Source organism: Crocuta crocuta, unplaced genomic scaffold (assembly GCF_008692635.1).
Source record: "Crocuta crocuta isolate KB4526 unplaced genomic scaffold, BGI_CrCroc_1.0 scaffold45, whole genome shotgun sequence".
Taxonomy (NCBI): domain Eukaryota; kingdom Metazoa; phylum Chordata; class Mammalia; order Carnivora; family Hyaenidae; genus Crocuta; species Crocuta crocuta.
Window position 1 is genome coordinate 1,332,015 of NW_027530544.1, and position 15,827 is coordinate 1,347,841.

Here is a 15,827-nt window from a genome sequence, read left to right on the forward strand (position 1 = left end):
CCAGAAAAAAAAACATAAAAAAATATTATATGTATACAGTGATATTCACCAGTGTTTGTTCCCTAACCCCAATATATAGCTCTTAGCTCAGATCTCTTTTTTTAGCTTCTGACCTATATTCAATCACTTATTATACATTTTTATGGACTTAAGTATGCCTTCTCAGTATGCAGTCACTTACCTAGACACATCTGACGTATGGCCAAGAACAGTGCCCCAAACCATCCCTTGTTCTGCATCCCCACTGTTGTTGTGGCCAGTACTGCCAAAGGGTCCTTGCCCTGGGCTCTTTGCCGGAAGTTACTACTCTGGCTTTCCTTCAGCTTTATTGTTCCCTATGTGCTGTGGAATCTGTAGGGCCAGGGAGATGTGCCCACCCTGCTCAGCATATATAAGCACATATAAGACCCCAGGCCTTTTTTCTGAGGTCTTTTCTTCCAAGAGTGGACCACATACTTGGTATGTACTCCCCAGGCTCAAGGGGTTGCCAAGGGTCATCTGTTTGGAAGGCACCAGAGCTTGGAGTCTGACTTTCAGGTCAACTGAATGATGTTGACCTGAAAGTACATGCGATGATGTTGTCAGAGCGATGCGTACATGCGATGATGTTGTCAGAGCAGAGCCAGAGGTCAGAAGAGAAGGAAGATATGCAAGGACCTCCATTAGCACTCTTATCACAGGCCCCACAAGCATTAAAGGTGGGACTAATTATTGCCTTATTTTTCTTTATATTCCTGATACAGTGCTGATAGGTAACTGTTAAACTGCTCCTAAGGGTTCAAAGGGCAAGGGCTTTAGCTTCTTAATTTTAATTTCATATTCCCATATACTTATACCTATCACAATGTCTACCCAATACATATACTCAGTACATGTTTGTTGAGCAAGTTAATTAGCATAGCTTGTATTGAACCGCCTATAAATTATTTAATCTCCTTGATTGTCATTGTAAAGAGTTTATTGTAATATTTGTATGATTTTAGTCTTATGGCCCCTTTTTTTCAAAAAAAGCCATACCTCTGATTTTGCATTACCATTAAAATGGGAAAACTAGATTTTAGACATTAACTGAATTTTATTTTTAAATATATTTTTAGGGGTGTCTGGGTAGTTCAAAGCCCTTGCCCTTTGAATCCTTAGGAGTAGTTTAAATGTTACCTATCAGCACTGTACCAGGAATGTAAAGAAAGTATCTGACTCTTGACTTCAGCTCAGGTCATGATCCCAGGGTCGTGAGATTGAGCCCCGTGTCCATGCTCAGCATGAAGCCTGCTTCAGATTCTCTTTCCGTCCTCCCCTGTCCCCTAACTGCACATGTCCTCTCTCTCTAAAATAAAATATATAATATTATAATATAAATATTTATAATATATAATATATATTATAAACTAATTTCATAAAATAGGGTTAAGTTAATGGTAGGTACAGAAAACAGTGTCAGGCAAATATGAAAATCTTAATATTGCAGGACAACAGTTGTTTTAGTAACTGGCATGCCCTGAGAGACTCTAGAATACAAGTGTGAAAAAGAACAGGACTATGCTCTGGAAAACATAAACATGTTGAGAAGAACAGGGACTGGGTTTCCCTGTCAATGAATAACTCCCTGTTAACTCCCATGAATTCGGGAGTTAACCCAAAATCCTGTGGGTCCAGTTCTCCTACTGAGTTCATTTATAAGGAATGTGTTTGTGCATTATGACTTTTAATGCAAAATGCACATAATTACTACAATAATTTTTTTGAGTTTATTTGTTTATTTTGCAAGAGAGAATGTGTGCAGAGAAGGAGCAGAGAGAGAGAGGGTAAGAGAGGGTCCTAAACATCCTTAAGCACAGGGCTCAAACCCGTGAACCACGAGATCATAATATGAGCCAAAATCAAGAGTCGGATGCTCAACCAGCTGAGCCACTCAGATGCTCCTAGAATAATTTTTAAACACCAAGTTAGCATGTTTTAATTCCCAAGATGAATTTTCACTATGGCAATTCATGCTTTAGGTTGGCCTCCCAAGTTCAGTGATCTTGTGGACTTAGAACCCATCTGAAGTGTCCTTTGTGCTGATATACCTGCTTTGGATACTATGGTTATCACAAACTCACGCTTTCTGTGACTTATGGTTGCTGCTTAAAAAATAGTCTATTTGTGATTCCAGTGAGAGGTAACACATAGTTAAGCCATGGCAGTTATTTGAGTTTTATGCCTTGATCCTCTCAGGATTCATCTTATCACGTCTTATCACGTCTTGTTTTTGGTTTTAATAGATTGTTTCTTCCATGTTCGCATTCTACTCTTAACATTTCTAATAATAAAATCTACTCATTCTAGCCCTTCTCCTTCTAGATGAGATGAGTCCTTCAGGAACACGTCATTAAAAGTATTAAATATCAAAGCAGTTACTTTGTGAGCACTGTCTGTTGTGCCATCATGAATCATGAATACAACCACTCAATGATAATTGTTTCAAAGTATTTCTGTGATGAAATTGCTGTTACAGTTTGGGATCCACTGGTGTTTGGAGTAGGTATTTGGTTTCATAAACAGTTTAAATTGTTTTTGTCATCTCGAAAATAGCTCCCCTTTCACAAGAAGATTTTTAAATGTCTTCAGTTTTCTTAATTTAGTAGTAGTAATGATGCTTAGAGCTATTTTTGCCTTCAAATAGTTTTTCCAACATTTTCAAAAATTTGAGCAGACCTAATTCACATATTTCACTTCCCACTCACTTATGCCTCTACATTAGGCCTTGCCTCTCTCCCATATGCCTGTTTATTATTTCCTTCTATTTTCAAAAAACTTTTTCTAAGTCTCTTAAAGTGGCAATTATTTAAAAAAAAAAAAAAGGATTTGGCATCCTCATGGTGATTGGATAGCAAAACGGGAAGAGTGTCACACATACATCACATATTCTGTTCCTTCCCCTTCCTCTACCTCCAAGGCAGAAGAGGCTGACTTACCTCCCTTTCTTGCATATGTTTTTTTTTTTTGGACTTCTGGCTTCTCTTCTCCTTCAAGGCTACTCTTGAATGTGAAAGTTGGGAATTGGAGGAGCAATGGGAGAAGAGGGTTTGTTTGACAAGGAAAAGGATAGAGCACTAACTAGAATATTGAGAAAAGATGAGCAAGAGGACAAATGGAATAGAAGCAAGAAACTGCTTTTCACTAGCCCTTACCATTAAAGCCACAGAGTATTAGAACTTGGAGGGACATAGAACTCCTGTGATTACAGCAGCTTAACCTAACAGATGCTCAATAAATGGATATTGAATTTAGACTAATCTCATTTTATGGGAGAAGTGGAATTGCACAAAGATAGATTGCCCAGAACCATTCAGCTAATTAGTTGCAGAGCTGGGCCAGAACCTAAGTCCTCCAGTTCCTCAACCAGTTCCTTTTCTATTAGAAGATACTATGACTGTTTTTTTTCTACTGTCACCTGATACAGGGTAGGCACGAAATGTTTTATATCATTTTATTATTTTTTTTCATCACCCTCTCTCCCCTCCCTTCTGGTAACCATCAATTTGTTCTCTGTGGTTAAGTCTGTTTCTTGGTTTCTCTCTCTCTCTCTCTCTTTCCTTTGCTCATTTGTTTTGTTTCTTAAATTCCACATATGAGTGAGATCATATGGTATTTGTCTTTCGCTGACTGATTTCATTTAACATTATACTCTCTAGCTCTATCCATGTCATTGCAAATGATAGGATTTCATTCTTTTTATGGCTGAGTAATATTCCATTGTACTTAAACATTTTTTTTTAATATTGATTTATTTTCAAGACACAGAAAGAGATACAGAGCGCAACTGGGGGAGGGCAAAGAGAGAAGGAGACACAGAATCCAAAGCAGCCTCCAGGCTCTCAGCTGTCAACACAGAACCCGATAAGGGGCTCGAACTCACAAGCCATGAGATCATGACCTGAGCTGAAGTCAGACGCTTAACTGACTGAGCCACCCAGGTTTCCCTCCATTGTACTTTTTAAATGTCATTTTAAGAAATGTTGAATACATCTGTATTATTTTTTTTTAATTGGCTGGTGGCACTTACTAGGTCTGTTTATGAATGGCAGTCTAGTAGAAAGAATATGGATTTTGGAGTCAAACTGGGTCCAAACCTCTGCTTTGCCTGTTAGCACTTGGGCAAGTGTCTTAATTAATCTTTCTAAACAGAGGCTTTAGCATCTCAACAAATAGAGATAATAGTAGCTACCACATGGTGTTGTTATGACAAATGAAATAAGGTTATTTGGAGTATTTAGTTTTGTATGTGGTGTGAATCAGAGGTTTCAGTAAATATTTGTAAAATGAATAAGTGGTAACTATTACTGTATCTGATCTTCCTCCTGGGGAGTCAACATACTCTATCTTTCAGATGTGTCATATTCTTTATAGACATGTATCCTTATTGCCGTAGTTAAACTGCAGTTTGGCTAACTTCTTTTTGTGTAGAAATGCCCACTTCAACTACCTCACAACGTTTTAATTTTTTTTAATTCCAGATTAATCCATGGAGGGCAGTTGCTAAATGGATTGGCAGGTCCAACGGTAATGAATGCAGCTCCATTCCTGTCTACAACGTGGTTTTCTGCAGATGAACGGGCCACTGCCACAGCCATTGCGTCGATGCTCAGTTATCTTGGGGGAGCATGTGCGTTTTTAGTTGGGCCTCTCGTCGTTCCAGCCCCTAATGGGACGTCACCTCTTCTTGCTTCAGAGACTAGCAGGACCCACATTAAAGATCTCATAGAGACTGTATTATATGCAGGTACTTTGAAGTTTATTTTCTTCCTGCTCTACTTTGTCTTTTATCGCAGTCATCTTCCCTCCACTCTGTATACTGGATCACTTCTTATGAAGTACTTAGGAGTTCCAAAATAGAGATATACATGTGTGCTTTTCTTGTCATAGAATATGGAGATGCCTATTTAAAACTTATCCTTTCTAAGAAGTTTAAGTTTAAAATGTATTACTGCTGCATGAAAGTTTATTCCTTAATTTTACTCTTCCCATCTGTTTACAATTAAGCACTGCATGACACATTGTCTAGTGTGTTTTCTGGACGTCTTATCAGAATACAAAACTATTGGTAGCTGGCAAGCCCATTTTCTCTCTTGCTGTTCCCCTGCCCTTCTCTGACCTGGTATACCTAGGTCACCCACAGTTTATTCTCTTATGCACTTCTGTTCTCTGTATGTTTGGTCTATTGATTCAGGGTATTGACCTTTCCAAAACATTTTCTTGGTCCTTTCTTTTTATTTCTAGAATCAAGTTCTAGTCCACTCTTCTATTACAGTCTTCTTAAATATATCTGCTTCCTTGTATGCCTATTTGTTATTTCCTTCTGCATGCAGAAGACATTTTGTAAGTTTTTACTATATACTAAGCACTGTGCTAAGCACTGAGAATTGGTTAAGGTCACTGATGAGACAGTTGCAATACAAATAGACGTACAGACCCTGAGAGACCTGACCTGCCTGAGTTTGGAGGGAAATTGAGGAGTCAGAGAAGGCTTCACCAAGACTGTGATAACTAAACAAATTTCAGAATTTCATAGGAGTTCACCAGGTGTTCCAGTGAGGTAGGGTATTCCATATAGAAGGATTAGCAACTGTAAAGGCAGATACAGTGTGAGAGAACTCAATATGTCCAGAGAACTGGACGTAATTTCATATGGTTAAAGTAGTGTAAATATGTGTCTTTGGGTATAGGTAACAAGTGGCAGAAAATGAGGCTAGAGAGATAAGGGACCATATTATGATGAACTTTGTATTAATTTATTCACTTATTAAGTGAACAAATATGTGTTGACCTTCTGTATATCTATCCCTGTGCTAGGCATGAGGTAGACATGATTCTTGCTCTCACAGAACTTACAGTGTCCCAAAGGAACATACAGGTAAACAGCTGTAAAATAGGGTGGTAAGTGCTATAACTGAAGGCTGACGATTGCTCTGAGACCTCAGAGGAGGAGCACCTAACCTAGATTTTGAAAGTCAAGTAGAGCTTTTTGATGATGCAGCATCTAAGTTGGAGCCTGAAGGATGATAGGAAGTTAGCCAAATACAGTGGGCAGGAGGAAGAATATACTAGAAAGAGAGAGAGAGAGAGAGAGAGAGAGAGAGAGAGAGCACGCCATGGAGGAGAAGCCCAGTAAGGGGTGAGAGCCTGGTATATTCAAGCAACTCAAAGCCCAGGGTGGCTTAGACTCAGTGAGAGTAGTGACAGATAAAGCTAGAGAGGTAAGCCAGGCTGTACCAGCCTTCTAAGCAGGGCTAAAGGGTTTGAAATTCACTATATTGTAGGCAAAGGCCACACTCTGAAGAACTTTACACTAGAGAATTATGCAGTGATATTTATATTTCAAAATATGTTTTAGAGGGAATAAAACAAAAGCAGAGGTTGTGTTATATATAAAGCATTTAATCTATACCCCCCCAACAACTCCTTTTAAAGAAAAAGAATTGAAATTAAAAACAAATTTTTTTAATGTTTATTATTTCTGAAAGAGAGAGAGCGTGAGTGGGTGAGGGTCAGAGAGGGAAACAAATGATACAAAGCAGGCTCCAGGCTCTGAGCTGTCAGCACAGAGCCTGATGTGGAGCTCAAACTCATGAACCGTGAGATCATGACCTGAGCCAAAACTAAGAGTCAGACACTTAACCAGCTGAACCAGCCAGGGACCCCAAAAACTTTTGTGTTTGAAAGGACATCCATCAACAAAATGAAAAGACAACTCACTTTGGGAATGGGAGAAAATAGTTGCAAATCATATATCTGATAAAGGACTTCTATCCAGGGGTGCCTGGGTGGCTTAGTCGGTTAAGCGTCCGACTTTCGCTTAGGTCATGATCTCGCGGTTCGTGGGTTCGAGCCCCGCGTCGGGCTCTGTGCTGACTGCCAGCTCAGAGCCTGGAGCTTATTTCAGAGCCTGTATCTCCCTCTCTCTCTGACCCTCCCCTGCTCACGCTGTCTCTCTCTCTCCTAGAAATTAAAAAAAAAAAAAAAGGACTTCTATCCAGAATATATAAAGAACTCTTAAAACTCAACAACAGGGGCACCTGGGTGGCTTAGTCGGTTGAGCGTCCGACTTTCGCTTAGGTCATGATCTCGCGGTTCGTGGGTTCGAGCCCCGCGTCGGGCTCTGTGCTGACTGCCAGCTCAGAGCCTGGAGCCTATTTCAGTCTGTGACTCCCTCTCTCTCTGACCCTCCCTGCTCACGCTGTCTCTCTCTCTCTCCTAGAAATAAATAAAACATTTAAAAAAAAAAAAACTCAACAACAGAAAGACAACCCAATTAGAAAATGGGCAAAGGACTTAGATTTCTCCATAGAAAATGTACGTGTGGCCAACAAGCCCATGAAGGATGCTTGTCAACAGTCATTAGCGAAATACAAATCAAAACCATAATGAGACACACTTCACATCCAGCAGGATGGCTATAATCAATAAGATAGAATGGGGCACTGGCTGGCTCAAGTGGTGGAGAATGTGACTCTTGATCTTGAGGTTGTGAGTTCAAGCCCCACATTGTGCAGGAAGATTTACTTAAAATCTATTTTAAAAAATGGGAAATAAGTGTTGGGAAAGAGTAGAGAAATTGGAACCTTCATATATTGCTAGTAGGAGAATAAAATGGTACAGTCACATTGGAAACAGTTTGGACAGTTGTTTGAAGTGTTAAACATGTAGTATCATATGATCCAACAGTTGCATTTCTAGGTATATACCCAAGTGTAGTAAAAACATATCCATGCAAAAAGTTATACACAAATGTTCATAGTAGCATCATTCATAATAGTCAAAAAGTGGAAACAATCCAAATGTCTGTTAACTAAATGAATTAACAAATGTGCCTTATCCATTGAATGGAATATTATTTGGCAGCAAACAAGAATAAAAGTACTGATACATGCTCCAGTATACTTGAACCTTGAAAACATTATGCTAAGTGAAAAACGCTGGTCACAAAGGCCACACATAAGGTATGATTCCATTTACATGAGATGTCCATTATACTCAAATCCATAGAAACTGAAGGATAAGTGAGTGGTTGCCTAGGGCTAGGAGATTTGGGGGTGGGAAATGGGTACAGAGTTTCTTTGGGGGATGATGAAAAAATTCTAAAATTGATTGTGGTGATGTTGCACAGTTCTGTGAACATACTAAAAATTTATGAAACTCTTTACAAAAATGCCAATAGAAAGAGGGGCCAAAAATGCCAATAGAATATGAACAAGGCAATCCCAGAAGAAGAAATAGTAACGGCCAATAAGTATGTGGAAGATGCTCATTCATTGTTGTTAATTAAAAGATCTGTAAATTAAAACAATTCATTATCTTCTTATTGCTCCTCAGACTAACAAAGAACAAAAACGTCATCTACGGTTAAGTGTCTTATAGGAATATTGTACCTTTTGCTCAGAATATAATAGCCCTAGAAGCATAATTATCCAACTGAAAGGACTCTAGAAATCACTTAGTTCAGTCCCTTTATTGACCACAAAAAATAAAGAATTCATTCAAATTACATTAATTAATGGCATAGGCAGGTCTCTATTCCAAGTTTCTTAACTTTTCTATGGGAGTCGTGCTTTTCTACTAAATTGGGCACAACAAAAGTTGGGATTTACACATGCCAAAACTCTGGACGAAATGATCAGGACTCCAAGTAACTTTTCCTTGTTAATGGTGCCAGACTAAGATTGTTTGTATGTTCATTTTACTTCTAATTGCTTAATATTCTAATTAGCTAGCCTTTATATTCATTAAATTTTTCTCTCTGTTCCTTGGTTTCTTATTTTTGGATACTTTCTTGTTTTGTTCAAATTCCCCATACAGCCTATAAATTGAGTCTGTCCTAAACTGTGCTTCAAGAATATCTGGTCATTGGTCAGAAAAAACAAATAAACTGATTGGGTGACTCTGTCAGTTAGGCATCTGACTTTGGCTTAGGTCATGATCTCACAGTTAGTGAGTTCTAGCCCTGCATAGGGCTCTATAATGACAGTGAGGAGCCTGCTTGGGATTTTCTCTTTCTGCCCCACACCCACTTGTTCTCTCTCTCTCTCTCCCCCTCCCTCTCTCTCTCAAAAATAACCTTAAAAACAAAAAACAAAAAACTTTCTCCTAGTCTGTTCTTACAATTTCTGTATCTTATACTTTCTTTCTGAGTACGATACTTACTAGATAATCAACCTAGACCTGTTTCAAAATCTTCTAGTACAATACTGTTAGTTTTTAATGTTTCCTCGGTAGAGTAACATTTGTTTACTGTCTTAGTCTTTTCATCTATGTGGTACACCATAGTACGACTTCTTACCAGACTTCTTACCTGACTTTTCACCTGCTGAAATTTATATCCTTACATACCCATTTTTTTTTCACATGACTGAAGTATCCTGGCTAGGTACTATATTTTGCTTATCTTTTTATGCCTAGTGCTTAGTTGATAATTTGTTAGATAAGTAAATACTTGAAACATTGAACTTTTTATGTTGTCTGGTTAACATTATATTCTTTTTTTTCTTCCCTACCCCCAGAATTTGGAGTTGTCTGCTTACTATTTTCTGCAACACTAGCTTACTTCCCACCCCGGCCTCCTCTTCCTCCCAGTGTTGCTGCAGCTAGCCAGCGGCTGAGTTATCGGCGGAGCTTTTGTAGATTATTAAGGTAAATATACTTCGAGGCACAGAGTGGTTTGGATTAGCACCTTGAAGATAATTTCACATTTAGTTAAGGTAATTTAAGATCGTGATTTTTGAACAACCCATTAATCAGGTTGCAAATAATCGATAAGATACTGATTAAAACCTCTATGATTTTTGCCTTTTCTACATGCCACCAATGCTATTATTACTTAATATTTTAAAGATCAAAACTTTTATTTAGATAGTTTTCTTTTATAAGGAAACATCACATAATACTCTCTGTGGAATTGTGGATTTTATATGTTTATTATATTTTTCCTAATATTTAAATTCTTTGTTCATTATATACTTCTCAATTCACATTAAAATAAACAAGTACTGTCAGTACTAAGTGAATAAAATATATAAGGTTTATTTACATCTCACCTAAAATTAATCATCTCATGCTGGGATCAGTACTTTTAAAACGTAATATTTTAGGGGCACCTGGGTGGCTCAGACAGTTAAGCGTCTGACTTCGGCTCAGGTCATGATCTCATGGTTGGTGGGTTCGAGCCCCGCTTTGGGCTCGCTCAGAGGCTGGAGCCTGTTTCGGATTCTGTGTCTCCCTCTCTCTCTGACCCTCCCCTGCTCACGCTGTCTCTCTCTCTCTCTCTCAGAAGTAAATAAAACATTAAAAAATTGTTTTAAAAACGTAATATTTTATTGATGTAACTTAATGTAATTTTATTAAACTCTACCCTTGAATGTTCAAATGCCCAGTACTTAATTTAATTCTTTGAATATATAGACTATCACATGTGATTATGATTTGCAGTTGGACCACTAGAACTTACCTTTTGAATTTTTGTCTCAGTTTGTTGTGATGAGTTTTTATTGACTCATTAGCAACTCTCTAGTTGGTTCTTTCTGTTTTTATTTTCCCCTCCTACCAAAAGTAAGTTCCTTGTGGCCAAAAACTATGTCTTTATAGCCACTTTAGTAATATTGTCTCATAGGAATGTAATGTGAGCCACATATGTAATTTTAAATTTTCTAGTACCCTCATTAAAAAAAGTAAAAGAAACTGTAAAATTAATTCTAATAGCATATTTTATTTAACCCAGTATATCAGAAGTGCTATTGTAATATGTAATAAATATTCAAAATTATTGAGATATTTTATGTTCTTTAATTCAAACCAAAGTTTTGAAATCCAGGTGTATACTTTTACACTTAAAGCATATTGCCATTCAGATGCTAAATTTTCATTAGAAATACTTAGTCTGCATTGAAATTTCATTAAATTTACAATTGAAAAAGTTTTCATTGAGCAGTCTCGCACATTGCACTACTTAGCTAAAGTTCAAAATAACTATTTGCAATATTTCAAATTTTGAATCAACACATCTTTAATATTATTTGAAAAATCTTATATTCTACAAGCAATTATTGGGGCTTTAATGGAATATCTTTTACTTCCCTTAAATAGGTTTAAAAAATTTTTTTCTTTATCATTTTTAACAAAATTCTCATAGCTAAAATAACACTTTCTTTTACCATTTCTCCATCTAAAAGTGGTTTTCTTTTTGTACAGGAATCCAAACCATTTTATAACTGGCCAAAGTTATAAGTCAGATCTGTTTAAAAAAATTGTTTTTTATTGTTTGTTGGACATTTAATTCTGGTTTTCGGCAACTAATTTTTCTTACTCCTTTTTGACTAATAAAAAGTAGCCTATAAAATTTACTCTGTATCTGTTGAATATGTCCCTTAATATTATCCACTTAATGGTCTTTACATTTTTTTTTTTTAACATTTATTTATTTTTGAGAGGCAGAGAGCAGAACATGAGCAGGAAAGGGGCAGAGAGAGAGGGAAACACAGAATCCAAAGCAGGCTCCAGGCTCTGAGCTGTCAGCACAGAGCCCAATGCGGGGCTCAAACTCACAGACTATGAGATCATGATCTGAGCCAAAGTTGGATGCTCACCAACTGAGCCATCCAGGCACCCCAATGATCTTTACATTTTTTTTTTACACGGCATTCATTTTGCTTTGCTGCAACAGATTGCAGTTCCCATTCATTGTGAAATTTGTAACATACTTTTTTTGGTAAAATATTCAAATAAGCAAATTACAATGTTATGTCTATGTGGAACAAAAATAATGAGAACTGAGTCAGTTCATTGACACCAAGATCAGTGACAGGTTCTAAAACTATAAACAACACATGCTACACCCACACATTACAGTAGAATCTTACCCAGTGCTGGGTGCCTGGGTGGCTCAGTCGGTTAAGTAGCTGACTTTGGTTCGAGTCATGATCTCACAGTTTGTGGGTTTGAGCCCCAAGTCAGGCTCTGTGCTGATAGCTCAGAGCCTGGAGCCTGCTTTGTATTCTGTGTCTCCCTCTCTCTCTCTGCCCCTCCCCCACTTATGCTCTGTTTCTCTCTGTCTCAATCGTAAATAAACATTAAGAAAATTAAAAAAAAAAATCTTACCCAGTGCAGCAGTTAAACTGAAATGTAGTCCTACCAAAAAAATAAAGTTGTGATTAATGGGAAAGTACTTTTCACTGCTCCTGTTTTTTAAGTTTAATTTAGTTTAAGTAGAATGAAATAAAATAAAAAATTCAGTTCCACAGTTGCACTAGCCACATTTCATGTGTTCAATAGCCACATCTGGCTAGTGGCTACCAAGTTGGACAGCATAGCTATGTAACATTGGTTTTCAAACTTTGACTCACACCCAACTAATTTAGTAGGGTGACCATCTTAAAGAAAAAAACAAAAGAAAAAAAGTAGAATGAAATTAGATTGGAAATAAATATTCTATCACCTGCAGTAAGGATACATAATGTTGTGAGACTTTTGTTTCAGAATATATGTCTGTGTATGTGGGTAGATCACAAAGTAATAATGTATTTCTTGCTTTGGAGTATAGTAGAAAGTTTTTTAACTTGCGGCACCTGGGTGGCTTAGTTGGTTAGGCACCAGACTCTTGACTTTGGCTGAAGTCATCATCTCCCAGTTTGTAGGGTTGAGCCCCATGTCACACCCTGTGCTGACGGTGCAGAGCCTGCTTGGGATTCTCTCTCTCCCTCTCTCTGTGCCCATCCCCAACTCATGCTTTCTCTCTCTCTCAATAAATAAATAAATAAATAAATAAATAAATAAATAAATAAACTTAAAAGAAAAAAAAGCCATATCTCTACAGGGGGCCTGGTTGGCTCAGTCAGTAGAGCATCTAACTCTTGATCTCAGGGTTGTGAGTTCAAGCCCTATGTTGGGCGTAAAGCCTACTTTAACAACAACAAAACACATGTCTACAGCACTTAGGATATTGCTTTCCATATAATGGGCAAATTAAATATTAGTGAAATTGAATGGTGATCAATGGCACATATTTGATCACATAGTTTAAAATGATAGTTATTCTAAGTTTATTTATTTTGAGGAAGAGCATGAGTAGGAGAGGGGCAAAGAGAGAGTGAGAATCCCAAGCAGGCTCTGCAGTGTCAGTGCAGAGCCTGATGTGGGGCTCGAACCCACAAACTGCGAAACCAAGAGTTGGATGCCCAACTGACTGAGCCTCCCAGGCACTCCTAAAATGATAGGTTTTTTTTTTTCAATGCTATTTAAGTTTTTCTCCATGCAATACCAGAGGTTAGATAGCAATTAAAAAATGTAGAAAATGAGGGGTCACTGAAGGATTTTAAGCTAAGGAGTTAGGTAAAAAATGATTCTGACAAGGAAAAACAACCTAAAATTGTCACTCTGACCACAGTATATACCCCGGGTTTGCTTCTAATTACTCTACAATCAAGATCTTTATTCTCTGTTTAAACTATAAAGTATAAGATCTTTCCCCCTATAAAAAGCCCTTTTCACCAATGCCTAACATTCCTTTGTTTCTTCCATTATTTGTCTGGTTATCCTGCAGGATTGTCTGCTTCTCCCTTTGGCTCTCTAGGGTAGTTCTTTGGACCTACCATGCCCCATTCCCCTAGCCTATCAATGTAATTTTCTCTGGCCCTTCAAAGGACTCCTGAAGTCATTACTTTCTGGATTAATCAGAATTAACTAACTGCATTCTAATTCCTTTGTCTGGGGAAACAACAAAATCATTAGTTATGCTCCAAAGTTTTCACCACTATTATCTATTTACTATCCACGTGATTCCCGTGTCTTACTGTGTGTTTAATCTGTGTAATCGAAGTAAGCCTTCCTTTCCCTGTATATATTAATTTAATGTTTGATGATGGTAGTTGTTGTCTTTGCCTTTTAGACTTCAAGAGTGGAGAGCTGAGTTGAATGGGTTTCTTCAGAGCACATGAACACATTTATTCATTTATTTATTCATTTGTTCATTTATTTATATTTCCCGCTCCCATTTCCCTCCCTCTACCCAGGCCATCTCTTAAATGCATTTAATCTTTCTTTTTTGTTTATTTAATTAATTTACTTTATTTTGTAATACATGTATTGTTTTGTAGTACCTGTGTTTATCTAAATGATGGCATATTATGTATCTCAGTCTGTGACTTTTTTTCACTAAATACTATGTGTTTTTTTAAAATAACTTTTCATTTTTGGAAGTTATAGGTAGAATAGTTAAAGGTAGAATAGTATAACCCCCATATGTCCATAACCCAGTGGGAATGGTAACTGATTATTGTTTCTTCTGTAATCCACCCATTCGTCCACTACTTGTATTATTAAACAAATCCAAGATAACTGATCAGCCATCAACATTTCAATATGTGTAATAATGTTAGAAAGGTAGAGACTCTTTTACAAATAGTTTTCTAATATCAAATCAAAGTTTAAATTTCCAACTGTCTCATAAATATTTTTTTAACAATTTGAGTGAGAATTCTTAGGTTCATGCATTGCACTTGGTTCAAATGCCTTTATAACCTATAGGTTATAACCTATACTTTGGAAAATAGATCCCACAGCAAGATTGCTAGGTCATAAGATATTTTAAGCTTAATTTGCCAAGTATTGCCAGATTATTCTAAAAAAAATTCCAGCCTTTAACTATACCTCCATCGGCAGTGCCCCTTTCCCTACATGCCTACAAAACTTGATATAATTCATCTTCCTAATTTTTGCCAGTTTATTAGGTATGAACTAACACATCTTTTGTTTAATTTGCATTTTCTGGTTATTAATAAGGTAGAGACTCTCATGATGTGATAGCTTGCCTGTGGATTTCATCTACTATAAATTCCTCTTCGTAGCTTCTATCCATTTCCTAATGGTAATTACTTTGGTATCTTTTTCTTAATGATCTATATATTCTAGGTATAACCTCCTTGTATACTAAAAAATTGCAAATATCCCCAATCTGTCATCTGCCTGGAAACTTTGTCCATGGACTCCTTAATTATCAACTTTCTGGTTTTATCTTTTACATTAGTTATTCAACCCACCTAGATTCTACCTCAGTATGTGATATTAACTAATAATGTAGGAGTTTGGGTTTTTTTTCCCATAGAAGAAACTAGCACTACTTACTGAACAATTGTTAGCAGTTTGTTAGCTCTCTTTTCCCTTCCATTTTGCCAGTTCTTTAGCCATTCCCATACTAGGCCAAGCAGTTTGTCTTTCTCTCTCTCTTTTTTTTTTTTTTAATGTTTATTTATTTTTGAGACAGAGAGAGACAGAGCATGAGCAGGGGAGGGGCAAAGAGAGAGGGAGGCACAGAATCCTAAGCAGGCTCCAGGCCTGAGCTGTCAGCACAGAGTCTGATGTGGGGCTCAAACCCACAAACCATGAGATCATGACCTGTGCCGAAGTCAGATGCTTAACCAACTAAGCCACACAGGTCCCCCAGTTTGTCTTGATATGTGATAGGATAAGGGCTTCCTTTTTCATATTTTTTAAAAGATAAGTTAGCATTCCAAGAACTTTTATTCTTCCATATAAACTTTAGAGCATGTTTCTTAAGTTTCTAAAAAATTCAGCTGGAACTTTAGTATTGATTATGTTAAATTTATAGATTAATTTGGGTGAATTGACAGTATAGACCATCTCTCCATCTATTTAGATCATTTTCTATGCCCTTAATTAGATTAAAGGTTGCTTCCTCCTCCACCCCCTCCACCACCCGCCCCCCATAGATCTTGGACTTTCCTAGCTATTGTTAGTAGTATGTAATTTTTATTACATTTTTAAAATTAAAGTTTTTATTA

The 15,827-nt window shown here is 37.1% G+C and overlaps 1 protein-coding gene across 1 annotated transcript in view; it reads left to right on the top strand.

The window, feature by feature from the left end:
• Window positions 1-15,827, top strand: part of SLC49A4 (solute carrier family 49 member 4) — a 75,295-nt gene that overhangs the window by 21,987 nt on the left and 37,481 nt on the right. Inside the window, exons 3-4 of the mRNA XM_077767612.1 lie at window positions 4,500-4,765; window positions 9,540-9,669. Of these exons, the coding sequence (XP_077623738.1) occupies window positions 4,500-4,765; window positions 9,540-9,669 (396 nt within the window). The remainder of the gene's footprint in view (window positions 1-4,499; window positions 4,766-9,539; window positions 9,670-15,827) is intronic.